The 15,628-nt window shown below is 46.5% G+C and overlaps 1 protein-coding gene across 1 annotated transcript in view; it reads left to right on the top strand.

Annotated features, from left to right (window-relative positions):
- Positions 1–15,628, top strand: part of FBXW4 (F-box and WD repeat domain containing 4) — a gene marked incomplete at its 5' end in the record, with an annotated part of 48,820 nt that overhangs the window by 31,776 nt on the left and 1,416 nt on the right. The window contains one exon of the mRNA XM_010018829.1: positions 2,518–2,583. Within this exon, the coding sequence (XP_010017131.1) occupies positions 2,518–2,583 (66 nt within the window). The remainder of the gene's footprint in view (positions 1–2,517; positions 2,584–15,628) is intronic.

The following is a 15,628-nucleotide window of genomic DNA, read 5'->3' as shown; positions in this document are numbered from 1 at the left end:
GCTGAAGTATGAGACAAAATTCCTGTTGACTGAATGGAGTCAGCTTTACCTAGAAGAAACTTGTTTGTGGCCCTGAGGCCTGTATGTGATGCTGGAGACAAATCTCTTCATCTAATGCTATTTTTCTTGTTTCTTAGGAGGGGTGGGGGGTGAGAACCGAGGAGGGAAAGCTGAAGTCCAGAATTGACAGCATGAGCAGGGATTAGACCTTGCTGTTCCTCCCACCTTTTTCTCCCTGTTGGTGTGCCTCCATGCTAATTTAGACCTGTGGCAACCATCAAAGCCTTGTGCATACCTTCTGCACAAAGGGGCCTGTCTCCCACGTGAGGGCGTTCTCTGCTGGGGCAGAGTCAGTTCGTCCCCCAAAAGAAAAATCTTAAGCACCCAATTGCCTGCTTGACTGACTCCCTGACTGCTATTATGTTTCTAACCACGGTAATTGGCTTTAGTAGTTATTAATGGATTATGTTTGAGGAGGGAGGGACAGAATCCAACACCTAGCTTTGTAGCTGAGGGACTCCCTGACCAAAGTGCTGCTTTCCAGACATGGTGTTTGACTGGTGAGCTGTCCAAGTGGGTGTCTTTTGCTTGTTTTCCTCTTAGATGGGACACATTGGCCAAAGGGATATCTTCCGTCTTGTCCTGCATTATGGTGGAGAGAAAGCAGGTATTGAGCAGAAAACCTGTTTCCAAATATGAGATGCTGCAGGCTTTCTTAGTTGGTCCTCATGGCTGTTGCCTTGTCTTTTCCTTAGACTGTCAGACTTTGGTCAGAGACTTCCATGGAGAAGAATGTGTGCACTCTTCAGCATCTGAGCAGAGAGCCCTGTGCTATAGGTGCACTGGGCCAATTGCGTGTGCGCTGCTAATGAACCTGGGATTTTGCATGTAAGACAACCTGGTCGAAGGGACTTTGAAATAGCTCTGGTGCTACAGGCCTTATCTAGGCCTAATGGGCCCTTAAGGATCACAGGACTTGTGGACGCATCCAGATATGTGAGGTTAGATAGGAAGGATAAAGCCAACAAAAGAGAGAGCTTTCACAGCTGTAGGTCTTTCTTGGTTCCCATTAGCTCTTTGGGGCAGCTTGATGTATCTGCTTGCCTCTCTTGCAGAGTGTATTGGAAATGCTGCTTTGGCCTTATGATTTGGAGAAACCAATTGCTCACCTAAACCACAGAGCTAGAAGTCCTCACTTCTGGCCCTGCTTCCACATGGCTCTTCTCTGGCTTTAAGTGAGTGTCATATTCACTGCTTTGCTGCTGGGTGCCTTGTAACATCAGCAGTAGTGCTTCTTACAAAAGTCAAGGATGCTGCAAGAATATCCATTCCTGGTACAGTAGAGGTTTGGAGACACCTTCTGATTTCCAAAGAAAGGGTGTTTTAGAGGATCAAAGAAATGTTTGAAAATGCTATTCTTAAAGATGAGACATTGTTTCCTTAATTTGCTTTCCTCTTTTAACTGCCAGCCCTGTGTCATGCTGCGAAAGATGTTTAGGCAAGGCATAGAACTGGCTTTTATTTAAAGCAGGTTCCTTTTCCTATATTTGTGCTATCCTTGTTGCAATGACTTAAACATAGTTTTGACATTTTATTCTTAGTAGCTGCAATAAATGTGGCTTTGTGAGAGGTCATTTATAGCTTACTTAGAAACCTTTGTGTGAGCTGCTTTCTCTTATTTGGGTCGAGGATAGGAAGTTGACATAAAACCAGCAGTATGATGTGGAGAGCCACAGCACTCGTGTTCCTGCTGCTTGATTTTGAGGATTTGTTCCTGTCTTATCAACTAGTTTTAGGCCATTGGCTATCAGACAACCTCTGGAGCCAGCATGTGCAGCAGGGACATAGCATCACCAGAGGACTTTGGAATGGACCCTGCTGGAGAGTGTGATCTGAGCCAAATGTTGCTGCAGGAGGGCTGTCCTGCCACTAACAGTGCTTGAGTGCTGGGGAGAACAACCTGATCCAGTTTTGAAATTGGCTCTGCTTTGAGCAGGCTGGACTAGAGACCTCTATCCTGTGATTCGTTAGGTCTGTGATGCTGCAGCCAGTTCATGATTGTGCTCAGAAGTTGCCAACAAACAGAAGCAAGACATGAGTAGGAAGTAACAGGGAATTTTCCGTGAGGTTTCTGGAGCTTACAGCACTGACATATATTCATTCACTCATACGAAACATGCTGAGTACTGTACTAACTGTTTTGAAAATGTCATTGCAATTTACAGCTGCTCCTATTTTAGGTTTTCTCTTTGCATATGCAAATACATTTTTATGTCCTGCCAATTCTCTGCAGTTGTGACCTGCTGCATCTGGGAAGCTCAGCTATTGAGAGCTCTGGACCACTTTCTCCCTTTGCTGCTGTCTGCCCCTTGTGAAATGTGATGGAACATACTGACATAGTCTTGGACTAGAATTCGGTCTGTCTTGTAGCCTATTTTCTGTCTTGCTTATGCACTATTTCTTCAGAACATAAGGATTAGTAAGTGTTTTCTTGTTTGCTTGGTTTTCTTTAAACAGCTCATTTGTGACAGGGACGGCCTGCTGTGGACACACCTCACCTCTGAGAATCTGGGACCTTGAGAGGTAAGTGAGCTTCCAGGTTATGGGGAGGGACTTGATGGGCTAAATGAATAACATTGAGAAGTGCAGTACTGGAGATGGTACAAAATCATTCCTTTCGTCCATGAAGGCAAGGGATGTTTAAATATGAGATATAGGATGCAGTGGGGGACAGAACAAACTGGTGTGGAAAGATGCCTGGGGGGGGGTGTGTGTGTGTTTGGTTTAGTGGGGAGCAGCTCAACTTTTCTTCCCAGCGTTTCCAGTTCTCCACAGCTATCTGGTTTCTTCCCATTACCCACGTACAGTCAGAATATGCCTATGAAACCTTCCTTTTCATCGGTCTCTCAATTGATGCTTCAGCCTGGGCCAGAGGGGTAAGGAAGGTGCTCTTCATCTTCCCATTCACTTACTTGTCTGTGGTGCTCAGAAGCCAGAGGCAAACGCAGGCTCTATAGACATCTTGTCTTGGCTGGTGTTTCTAGAAGCTCAGGGAGGTGAGGGGTGGCAACAGGTTATCTATGGAAGTGACTTAGGCATGTTGTCTTCTCCCTGTCTTAATAAGCATGAGGAGGTTAATTGCTGTGGCCTCTGATTTGGGGCCTTTGGGTAGTTCCTGTTTGGTGAAGGTGCTGACCTTAGCAACTGGGGAAATGTTGGACTCAAATCCTGACATGAGACTCAACTGCTGACAAATTTGAAACTCTCAGCCTGGGGGTCTTTGTGTAGTGATGGACAGATAGCAAATATTTGGCAGGATTATTGAACGGCAGCTCAGCTTTCCAGGACTGGTATGCTCTGAGTAGGAGTGGCACAGCACAGATTATCAAGGGAGTGTCATCAGGATTGAGTTGAGCTGGTGGGCTTGGGGAGGGGAGAGAGGGGGCAATGGCAGAAGGGGCTTGAGGGGTGTTAGCAGAACTGTATTTGGGGAAAGGAGGTAGAGGAGGATTGGTGTGCATGCAGGGCTTGTCTGAGGCCAATTGCCTTCTAATCTATAGTTGGGATAGTTCAGATTGTCAACTGCATCAACTACAGACCAGTTCAGTTTTCTCTGAAGTAACAAAAATAAAGACTTTGGAAAGGATGCATCCCACAAAAGACAAACTAGAACAGGAAAAACAGCACCAGTGAATTCAGCTATGGTGCATGTTTCTCGGTGACCTAGTCTGGTGGTGCCTTTGGAGTAACCCAGAAGGATGCAGGCTGTGCTGTGACACCCCTGCCCATCAAGTGTTCCGGCTGTTCTTGAATAGAGGCATCTGACAGGGGTGAGGAGATAGGCAACCCTCTCCCCCCTGCCTCAGCATCTCTGTCAGCCTTTCCCAAGGAAGCCTGAAAAGATAATAAAGCTGTGTAGAAAATAGGATTAAGGTAATGAACAGGCACAACGGAGTTTGATCTTTCAATAACGTCAAAGCCTGAGTGACAGGCAAATAAAAAAGCCAAGGCAACCTAGGCCACTGGGCCTCTGTTGCAATGGCTGAAGTGTCAAACTTATTCTTCCCTCTTCACCTGTCACAGCTGGAATGCACCATGCCACTGAGTCTTTTCCTCACTGGGGGCCTGTGTATGAGCTGGAAGTCTCGTGAGCACGTGTGGGGCAGGAGGCTGAGTAGGGAGCATGACTGGGAAACCACCGCGTGAAGCTTGCTGCAGTCATTCATAGTGAGGGAGTACAGACTTGTCCTTCCAGGTCTTGAATGCTCTATAAACTGTTCTTCCCAGAAGAGCTGTGGATTAATTTTCAAAGGCTCCAGTAGTTTCCAGAAGAGATCTCACAGGGAAATGCTATTTCTTCTTTTGAGGTTTGTGCATGTTGTCTCCCTGGTCAGACTCCAGAAGTGGGTGCGTGGCATGGAAACTCAAAATCTTAGAGCTACCAGGACTGAAAAGCTTCTCCTGTGGCCAGTCTGTCCTGGATGTTTGGCAGGGACTCTTCGTTGGAGACTGTAGCGGTAGGACAAGGTGTGATGGGTTTAAACTTAAACAGGGGAAGTTTAGGTTAGATATAAGGAAGAAGTTCTTCACAGTGAGGGTGGTGAGGCACTGGAATAGGTTGCCCAAGGAAGTTGTGAATGCTCCAACCCTGGAGGTGTTCAAGGCCAGGTTGGACAGAGCCTTGGGCGACATGGTTTAGTGTGAGGTGTCCCTGCTCATGGCAGGGGGGTTGGAACTAGATGATCTTAAGGTCCTTTCCAACTCAAACCATTCGATGATGATTCTATGATTCTGTAATGAGCCAGGCCCCCTGAGTTTGCTGCTTACCCATTCCTTGAGGCCACAAAGGGCCAGTCTGGCCTGCAGAGCCCGAACGTGGCAAGGATGTTATCTCCAAGAGCAGAATCCAGGTAACTTCTCTGTCAAAAAAATGAGGCAGGGTAGAGTAGTGCTTAAGACATGTTCTTTAAAACTACAGGATCCTTAGCACCTCTTAGATGTTTAATGCTACCCGAGACCAGTTAGTGCAGTTAGCTGGGTACTTATTCATGGGGGGTGTGAATAAGTTGCAGTAGTTTCTGTGGCATTCTCTTCCCTTGGTGTAGGTGGTCTTTTTCCCCAACAGCCGAGAGCTGGAACATGCTACAAAAGGATTTAAAGCTTAATAACCTTTTGTGTACTGATCATCTTAGTTCCAGGCCAGATAAGTCCTTGGCTGGTGCTTGTAGCTGTTGGTCATGGTATGTTTCGTATTTATGACCTTTGCTGTTCCCTGACCCTGGGGCAGCCATTCTCATCCCTCCAAGAGGAAGGGGATAAAGTCTTCACCTGGAAATATGTCCTGGGCTTTGAAAAGGGCTTGGTTGGGTTTGGCAGTGAGGCAATTTTTATTGGGGAAAGGAAACGCCTCTTGCTGCATCCCACCCCCACAACTGTCTTTCATTTCTGACTGCTGAGATGATGGTGTTGGATCAAAGCTGCAACAGGCAGCAACAAGCAATTGTCAAGAGGAGTCTAAAGGAGGGGAATGACCGCGTAATGCCAAGACACTGTCTCTGATGGCTGAAATTCCAGCTGCTGCTACACCTGGCCCTTTCTCCTGTAATGAAGGAGGATTTTTTTTTTTCTTACGCTTTTGAAGCTGGCTAGCTGTACCTCTGCAGGACATACCTCATCCCACAGATGCTACATTATGCCATCTGATTGCTTTTAGATGTGGGGAAGTGGCTGTGCACTTATTGACACTCAGGATTAAGGTGTGTTCGTGGAGGGGGGCTATGAATAGCTTTGGTGATTAGAGGTCCGCACAGGAAAGGAAAACGATTAGCAGTATGGGACATTGGATATTAACCTGTGTCCTTGCATCTAGTATCAGGCCTTGCTGACACCTTGGCCTCTTGGCAGTTCCCTTGCCCTTCTGTGCCAATGAGGAATATGATGGCAGCTGCCTCTCATACAGCTCGGCTATCTCTGCTCCCTTTTGCCTTTCTCTTCTCAGACCTTCCAGACACATCTGCCAGTGCTAGTGTGTGGCTCAGCAGAAAAGTCAGTTAATGGCAAGCAAGAGAAAAAGACACTTTCTTCAAATCATGTTCTTTCTTTCTTTCTTTTCCCACCTCCTGTCTCCTTCGGGAGTTTATCTCCCTGGGAGATGAGGGTGATGCACCACTGGGAACAGCTCCAAGGTCAGCATTTGTCATTTGCCTGCAGAGAATTGTTGCTCCCCAGCCTATCGTGGTGGTCTGCATGTCTTTAGGTGACACATGCCCTGGCCTCAAGGTTGCTTCTCCATAAGGTAGGATACCCCAGAGGCGGCTTTGCAGCAACTCTGCCAAGCCTGATATTTGAAATGGACCAGCGATCTGTCTGGCATGGTAGTCTTTATGCTATAAACATTTTGAATACACAAATCCTACATTGTCCTTTCCTGTGACACAATGTGACAGATACAGGGCACATGAGCTGTTGTGAAAACTGAGCCAAAGTTAGCTGTGCCCTGCAAGCTACCCAGATCCTCCACCTTTTAAATGTCCAGTCTTTGTCCATCTCCTCTCCCCTTTTGAAAGCATTTTTGGCAGAGAGGTTTTTTGGTATTTTGTTGCGGGATTTTTTTGGTTTGTTTTTTTTTTTTTTAAGAACCCTCTAATTTCTTTTTTGGTTTTTCTCCCTCTCCCGAGTCCTTTGAAAGTGGCTTTACGCCGTCACTGACACCAAACTGACACTTTGCGTTTCCCCACTTCTTATCCCTTTATGGCAACAGATGTTGAAATTTTGTATCCCTTTTATCTGTCCCTCTTTGCCCTCTTCCTGTAATTAGGTTTCCCTTGTTAGCAGTACAAAGTGGCCCGGTTTGCTGCCTGGCCTTTTGAGCCATTGTGTCTGAGCACATTTTTTTTCCTCCTCTTTCGGAAGAGTTCCTTCCCCCTTAAGTAATAGGCAGGGTGTGGGCCAAAGCTGTGGCTTTTTCTTGTTTCTTTGTTCTTCATTTATCTCTGCCACCTTTTTCAAAGGGATGAGGGAGAAAAAAAATAGAGAGTGGATCGAAGGGGAAGATAGTTGCATTTCTTGACCGTCAGACCCCTCTGCTCTTCAGGTGTTCAAGGCAGGTGCCTTTGATGTCTGCAAGTTTTGGGGAGGTGGGAGGTAGAGGATTCATGAGAGTAGCTTGGGAGTGGAGGAAAAGGGAGATTCAGGTGTGTGGCTGGTGCCCTCAGCAGATGGGTGGGGATGAAGCTTCCAGGGTAGCCAGGCAGCTGCGGAGCAGGTTAGTAATCCATGTTTACCTCTAGTGCTATCACATTGTGCTCTTTCTTTCCGAGACCCAGCGTGAGCATTACTGTCATAAGCAGCTGGCTGAAGTTTGCTAACTTGCTGCTGCTTGATCCCTGGTATGTGCTTCCTTGGGACCCTTCCTAGGTTCCATCTGTCTGTGCAGTGGGGTGGGCAAGAATTAGTTGCTGTCTTTCAGATTTCAGCGTATGTTGATCTGCATCCACCTTGGTGGCTTTTAGAGCCATTGAGTGGGTGAACATGAGCAGTTGTCAACAAGGAGGGAGAGCTTTAAAACTTGGGTTCCCTGTGCTGTTCTTAAACAGCAAGTACAATTTGACAGTTGCAGTATATAGCACTGAACACCCCAGTTAGCTGATCACTACTGATGCTTTCCTGTTTAAATCCAGTCCTTCTTGGCTTTGCAACTTGTCATGCTCAGATCTTTTTATATGTGGAATTAGATAAATGAAATCAGAATCTGCAGGTCTAGTTCTTGGTTATAAAGCTTGCTAAATGTTTCCAACAAAAGCTTTTAATGTTGAAGCTTGTCCCAGGATGCGCAACGCTTCTTAGCATAGTGTTCTAAAATAAGTTCTGTAGAAGATCATTTTCTCCACAACTCTGAACTCCAAGGTTTACACAAGTTTGAGACCCTCTAATTTAATAACAGAAGGAGTTTGTTGGATGAAGGGCACAAATGGATTGAGAACTGGAGTTGCTAAATCGAAAGGAAATGTAACTGACTCTAAGAATTGTGGGGAGTCTGTTTCACCAAGGTATTTAAACTGGATTTATCCAGTCACAGAGAACTGAGTGGGTATCTCTGGTAAGAGGAGAGACAAACAATAGTGAATATTATCCTGGCACTGATAGCAGTTTCACAGGATTTGGGGGACAGAAGAGGTCCCCCTGATACCACACTGTAGATGCAGAATCCCGTCTTCTACCCTCCTTTTCTATAGATTCATTATGCCAAGTATCTTTTTTTTACCAAGGAGGCTCTCTTCAGGCTTTGTGGGGAAGAGGCTTCCTGCTCTTTTCAGGCTTGGGTTTCTTTCTCAGCGTCTCTGTCTTAGCTGAACACAGTTTTAAATCACAATAACCAATCCAAAACTTGTCTGACAGTAAGCTAAACAGCTTCCTGGGCTGTGCTTACATCAGGTAGGTGAATGCAGATGCCATCTGCTGCCTTCGCTCACTGCAGTGGGATGATCCACAGGTAGTTGCCCTTCCTCAGATGGCTTCTTGTTCTCTGTTTCTGAGGTTCTCTTGCTTCTTTTTTGCCCTGCTGTTTTGCCCTCCTGTCCACAGATGGCTTTGGTTACTCTTTTTAAAGCATCAGTTCTGGCTATTCCCCTTTATATGGCCTTGAGTTAATCAGGAACACAAATGTCATGCCTTTCTCCTGAAATTCAAAGGAAAAAGGGTTGGTGAGGTGACAGGCTGGGGTTGGTCATAGGGCAGTTCTTGTCTTCAGGCAAACTCTTTCTTGGTCTGTTCATATTAGATCAGTTTTGCACAACGGCTTTGTATTTCTAATTTGGTCCTTGGGAGCTATTCCCTCTGCAGTAAGGTAGATAGGATGGAGAGTCTGGATGTAGATCTAGGCAAAGGGAAAAGCAGGTCCTTCTTCATGGAGCTGGCAATCCTGTTTGTGACTTGAGCAGCAAGACTAGATATAAATAGGTCTCCTGCCTTCAGGCATGAATTAGTCACTTGAAAAGGCCAGGAAGAAATTCCTGCCTCAGTTCTGCAACTCTGAACTGTAGGGTTTGATTCCGTTGCTCTGAGATCTTGGGCGTTGTTGGAGCAGAACATCAGTCCTATGGCCAACTACTTGAGCCATTGCTGGAGAAAGCTTGCTGCAGCCTCTTAAGTGTTGTTCTCTTGGATGACTGTTCCTTTTAACAGACTTTGTTGTGTTCAGAGCTCTGTCTCTTAACTATAAATTGATAGCTTCAGTCTTCTATGCAGTGTATTTCTCATGGTATGCATATGTTCTCAAAAACATCTGGGGCCTTGTGGTCCTTTAGTGATTTCAGGGGTTTCTTTCGACATCATCTTTCTCTCACATAAGCTGGGCATCTTCTGCTTTCCTTCTGTTAAGAGGGCTCTGGTGCATCTTAACCGAAATGTAAAACCATTGTAAAAAGGAAGAACCTACAGGTGTTTATCCTAAGTTCTCTCCTCCCTGTGACAGTCTGGCCCTATCTCACTATAGAAAAGTATGAGGCCAGCTACTGCCCTTTGGATGTGTGCATGGTCCAGGGCATGCTGTGGCCTTTGCACTCCTGTTCAGGCGTATTTATGACAACTTTACAAGCCCCTGAACAATCGGAGAGTGTGGGGTGGGGGCTGGACACTCTAAGCACATCAATCAGTTTCATCCCTCTGAGCCAAAGCAAAAGCAATCTTTATTTTTCCCTGGGTTGAGAGAGAATCAACAGTGGCATGAGAGAAGAATGGGAAGGAGTGAATGAGGAACCCCTCTGCCACTGGCTAGCAGTGGCTCATTTAAACAGATGGCTTTGTTTTGATTTGGACTCTCCATTTTTTTTGTCTCTCCACTAAAGGAGACCTGCAGAGTTCTGCCCAGAAAGGGAGCAATACAGCCGCCCGTTCCCACACAAGTGGGGCGAAAGGCGAGAGGCTTTGAGAATTCCCTGCTTCTTTTCCTCGCCTCTCTCTTTTTCTCTTCCCCAAGAAATCACAGTTTGAGAGAATTCCCCCCTACTCCTCCCGTTGGAAAGAAAGACAGAGAAGACATTCTTGACATTCTTTGCAGAGAAAAGGGGTTAAATGTCTGAATTTGGGGGTCACCATGTTATACAAATTGCAATCTAATCGTTTTTACAAGAACACACGTGTGCTAAGAAAAGGAGCCATGGTCAAGAAAGAAAAGGGGACAGACAATCTTTTTTTGTCCTATCTTCTTTTTTTTCTTTCTTTTTTCCCCCCAAGGTTTTGGACTATTGTCATGTCCTGTCTCTCTCCCCTCCTCACCCCCGAGAGGGAGAACATTGGTTTTATAGTTAAATTGGTTCGTAAAGCAGAAGGGCTTGGTGCCATTTCTGTTTGTTTTCCCAAATAAAAGCCCCAGCAGGGTCTCTTTTGCACCGTTGTGGCTTTATTTGAAGAAACTGGCTTTTTCCCATAGCCCAGCGTGTCAGTTTATCCTCTGAACTTAACCTTACGGGAACCCGAACAACAAAAACTCACAGGGTCCCAGAGCTGGAAAGGTAAAGAAATTGTATCTTTTTATTGGACCATTTAAAGCGTGTGTGGGCCAATTCAGAGAAAGCAGAAGAAAAGAAGGCAAAACTCCCTCTTCTGTCTCCCCCGACACAATCTCAAACCATCGTTGGTGTCATTCCCCCCTACTGCCTCGAGTCCCTTCAGCTGCGCTGAGGAAGCAGAGAGAGGCATTTCTTCTGAAAATCACTTACAAAAGCATCTCTGAGCCATTTTACATGGAGGTGCTCCTTCAAAATTCCCCATGCCAATCTCACATCTCCCTTCAGGAATCAGTAGCCTTGGCTAAGTGCAGGAGTAACCTTGGCATAGGATAAGTCTACGAAGAATATTTTTGCCAAGGATCTGTGCTTTACCCTATATACATTATAGAGGCTGACCAAGGCTTTTCTTTCTTAGCATAAGCTGCTGCATCCCCTGGGTGTCTCAGCTGCTGTTGCGAAGACCTGGAAGAGTCAACAGCTCAGCTCTTCCCTTTGGTTTTGGTGCACACTCCAACTTGAATGACAGAAGTTGTGCAAATGCTGCACTCTGGATAATGTTTTTTAAATAGATTTTATTTCCTTCGTCTACTTGATCATCAGCTCAAATATCCCAGTGTTTTGAGATGAATGGTGCTCTTTCCACTTTTTTTAAAGTATATGCTCCTCACCTGGCTTGTTGTAAGTAGTTATTGGGGCTAAAATACTGGTTTAGAGCTCTGCTCAGTTTCTGAAAGGTCACCTGCTTATGTGCAATGACTCCTCTTCGATGGGTGATCACAGATGAGGCTTCCAGAGCAAATGAGTATGTCCTTAATTTCACACATCTCTGTTTTCAGCAGATGTTCTGGATTCAGCAGTTTCCTAGAATTTGCATATTTGTGTAATATCAGTTTTAGTGAATTGTGGTCACCAGAAATTGAGAGTGGGGGGAAACATGTTTATTGTCATCCCAGCTTTTGGGGTGTAGTTCATGTGTATTGAAGACAGCTGGCCAAGACCTGCAGCAAATGGGCAGGGTACAGGGAGGGAGGTGCAGACTTCTTTTGGACTCCAGCTATCAGCAAGGTCTTGGGGAAAAGTGAACTTTTATGGTAACACAAATAATCACTGTGGCTTGGGAGGCTGCATATGGCTTTAACTTGGTGATAGCAGCATCCCATGGGTTATCTGGAAACTAACCATCTGGGTTCTGCCATGACTGATTTTATTTTGTCTGCATATTGCTCGGGAGAGGAGGAATAGAGCCTTAAGCTGTCTTTAAAAACCAACCTAAATCAGCTTGTTTCTGACATTCCTTCAAAGTTCACTTTGCTTCCAGGGTAGAAGGCTCCTATCTTCTGGAGGTATCATGATAGCAGTGTTCATGGTTGGATTGCCATCATGAAAAGAAGAGAGTGAAATGTGGAAATCCTGAACAAATTGCTTATTTTGAAAAGTCATTTTTTTTTAAGTCTTCTTTTCTGAAGAATATGGGAATTGATGGAGATGAATCAAAGGATTCTTTATAGTTCCTGAACAAAATGCCTTTCATTTTTGGATTCATCAGTTTGATATGTTTCCCAGGCACAGGGACTTCGTTTAAACATCTTACTCTACCGGCAACAAGTCTGGAGCCTGTTGCTGACACAGCTTTCCTGTGCTAGGGACAAAACAGGCTGCTGCATTTGCACTGGCTCTGTTCCCTGAGGGCTGGTACTGGATTACTGCCAGTATGATTTCAGTCTGTCTAGATGCTTAAGAGAAAGTGGAAGATACTGGGAGTATCTGTGAGTTTCTTGCTGAGCACTGGATGCTCAGCAGGACCTGTGTGTCTGTAGGCAGTGTGTTGGCCCAGGTGCTTTGTGGTTAAGGTGCTGAAGCCAAGAGCTCTGGCTCTAGACTGCTCTTTCCAGGAAACCTGTCATGTTTGTGATCCTGGTGAGAAACAAGTTTCAAAGTAACTATCACATCTCTTTCTGTCCCTTATTGAGTAGATTATTTTCTGTCCATCTAAGTTGTTACAAAACGATGGGTGATGTGCTGGTGTATCTACTGCTTTTTTGTTGCCCCTTGATGGCTAATCTTGGTCCTTTATGGATTATTAAGGATTAGCTGTGGGTTTTACCCCCTAGGATATGGAAGCTGTTGGAGACTGGGTTTTGATGGCAGAGAATAGTTGGAATAATGAAGACTGGACAATTTGTGGGTACTAACTTGTGATCGATCCTAAGGCTGGAAGAGTTGTGGTGGCAGAGTTCCCTTCCCAGCATGGGCTCAGCATGGCCATGTGTGCTGCAGGGACATGAAGCTAGCCTGACATGGTAGTAGCTGGTCCAGAGATGCCTTAATCTGCTGAAACATGGGGGAAGTATTGTGTTCTGCATCTTCATCAACTTAAGTGTGCCTGTGCCAGAACACTCGGGTCTTTGGTTTGTGTGCCCAGTGTACAGCACAGTATGATTTTCCCCTGGCGTCAGATTTTAAGTGCTTCACTGTAGCAACTAATGTGTTGTTTCTGTAAACTGCTTAAGGACCACTGCTGTATGCAGGGGCTGGGCCTCCCAATCGAAAGTGGTTTTGGCTGGCCTATTCTTGGAGCTGGAGAATTGAACTGATTAACAAACCTGCAAAGCAAGGTTTGCTTTGCTGTGGTAACTTGCAAGTATCTGTGCTCCTTTCCTGCCATTAGAGAAAAACTAATCCTTTCCCCCCTCACCCTTTTATTTTCCTTCTTTTTTGTTGTCTAGGCTGGAAGGGGAAGTGGAGGGAGGAAAACAGGAGTGACTCTGGGATATTTGGGTACCACTGCAGTGAGGGGTGAAGGCATGGAGGAATACTGGGAGTGAGCCACCTGTGTGGTGTTCAGTGCTGCACAGGAAGCTCTGAAAGTGGGAATCCAGAGACTGGTTTCTCCTGTCCCTTTGATGCTGGAATTTTTTGCTTGGAGAAATCACCAGGCTGCCATGAAAAATTCCTGCCGTCTTGCAGCATTACAGACTGTGGTCTGGTCTGGGAGATGGAAGACAAGCTGTAGTGTGGCCAGGCTCACTCTGGGTGTGATGGGTGCTTTTTCAGAGGTGGGAGATTGTGAGGACGTCTGCTGTGATTTGTTTCAAGCATCTGAGGAGAGAAAGAGGGCTGGTCCGAGTGAGTAAATGATGTGCTTCTGCATCCTGCTACCTTTCCCCAGCATAATGCTCCTCTCACCCTGAGATCACTTAGTCCTTTACATATTAAAGGTGTATTAGCAGGGAAATGGTGGAGGGAAAGTAACACCACCAGGCTTCAGCTAGCAAGCAGGATGTGCTGCTGGGATGCATGGCCCACATGCAGCTGCCCATCCTCGTTTTCTCCCCCAAACTTCCACATTTTCAGAGCACCAGTCCGGGAGCTACCCTGCGAACCAAACCAAACCAAACCAATGCAGTAGCATGCAGAAGTGGGGAGAGAGAGGTCCAGGCTGCTTGTGCTGTCGAAGGCTCACTGAGATTGCTCATCTCCTGTAACTCTGCTCCTGCCTGAGCAATGGGCAGAGGACTCTGCTGGTTGGACAGTCTGGCCCCTTATGCATCTCACAGGTAGTCAAAGGGTGCTTGTTTGGGAGAGCAGCTGACTCCTCATACCTCTGTTGTATGTCTCACAACTCTGGGTCACGTATATAACCTGTCAGATGAAGAAAGCTTTGTGGAAGCCTTGAGAAGGGTTATGTGCATGTCCATCTGTCCTGCCTGGCTTTGCAGAATGGCAGGTGGAGGAGATCTGTGTGCTTGGAGGGTCAGGGAAGTGCCAGAGCTCTGTCAAGAGCCAGAGCTCCATCCATGCCTCTCTCCATGGTGGAGCTGAGGACCCATCTGCCCCAGCCAAACCCCACAACTCTTGCTCCCAGTGCTCAGACTGCAAATACTTCAACCTCTCGACCTGCACACAGGTGCAGAGTTGCTGCTGCGTTGGTTTTTAAGTAACCTTCCAAGGGTTAATGTATTGTGAGAAGGTTGCAAAGGGCTGAAGGCTGGAATCCCCTCGATCCCTTGCCTGAAGAAACACAAAGTCCAATAAGCCAGCACCCCTGGGTTCGTGTTGGGGGGGATTAATTCATGCACTTGATGTTAAAGCTTGTCCAAGAGGTTTGCACGGGGGGGCCATCGCTAGGGCTAGTTGGCCTCTGTAAATGGTTGCTAGGGCCCTGGCATCAAGGGCCAATGTAGCTGCCCACAGCCACGGTCACGGAGGGAATTACACAGCCACAAAGAAATTGTTATTCTACATAATCTGCTCTTTGGAGAGTGACTGTGGGGAAACAGGCTGGCCCCAGCATGCCGCCAGCTCTGTGATCATAGAAGCGTGCTGGCTGCAAAGATCGGCCAGGGCTCGCCTTCTGATCTGGGGACACCAGGGCCCGAGGCGCTAATCTGCTTTATCAGCGATTTCTCTCTCCTGACACAAAGGTGTTTACTTGTTTTAACATCTCCTGGGACTCTATTTCTCCTTTTGTGTGGTCTTTATCCCCCGACGAGGGCTTTAGCCCAGATTACAGACAGAATTAAGGCATTTGGCGATGTGCCTCAGAACTGTGTGATGCTGGATCAAGGAGCAGAAAGTAACAAAATAATGGGGGGAGATGCTGGGAGTGACCCCACTGCGGGATCCATGCTGTCGGCTTTCAGGACCGCTTCATTGTCCTGAGAACCAAGAGCCTGTTGGAGAGGGGTGGCCGTGTGGCAGGGTTTGAAAAGCAGGTGCTTCAAGGTTTATTGTGTCCAGCATTTTTGATTCAGAGGGTATGAGGAGGAAGGAAAAGAGGGTTTGCAATAGGTGGCCCTTTCAAGCAGCTGAGCAGATTGCCCCCTCCAAGAGTCTGCCATGGCTGGGTGTTGCTGGCTGCTGGGTAAGTGGAGTGGTGCTGGGGATGGGCTGTGACATGTGCCTGATGCAATTTCATATGGCCCAGGGAAGTGTCTCAAGCTCCTTCTTGCAGTCTAGTAGGGTTTGCCCTCACCAGGCATCATCCAGCTGGTTTGCTGCTGGTTCTGCACATGAGAAAGCAGCAGAGTGATATGGTGAGAAAGCATCTGGCTTAGAGCTTCATGGAGATCTTGCTTTTGCTCTTCCACAGCAAGCGAGGAATTAAAAAGGAGGAGGTT

This window comes from Nestor notabilis, unplaced genomic scaffold, assembly GCF_000696875.1.
Source record: "Nestor notabilis isolate BGI_N333 unplaced genomic scaffold, ASM69687v1 scaffold4650, whole genome shotgun sequence".
Taxonomy (NCBI): domain Eukaryota; kingdom Metazoa; phylum Chordata; class Aves; order Psittaciformes; family Psittacidae; genus Nestor; species Nestor notabilis.
This window is presented reverse-complemented; position numbering and strand designations above follow the sequence as displayed.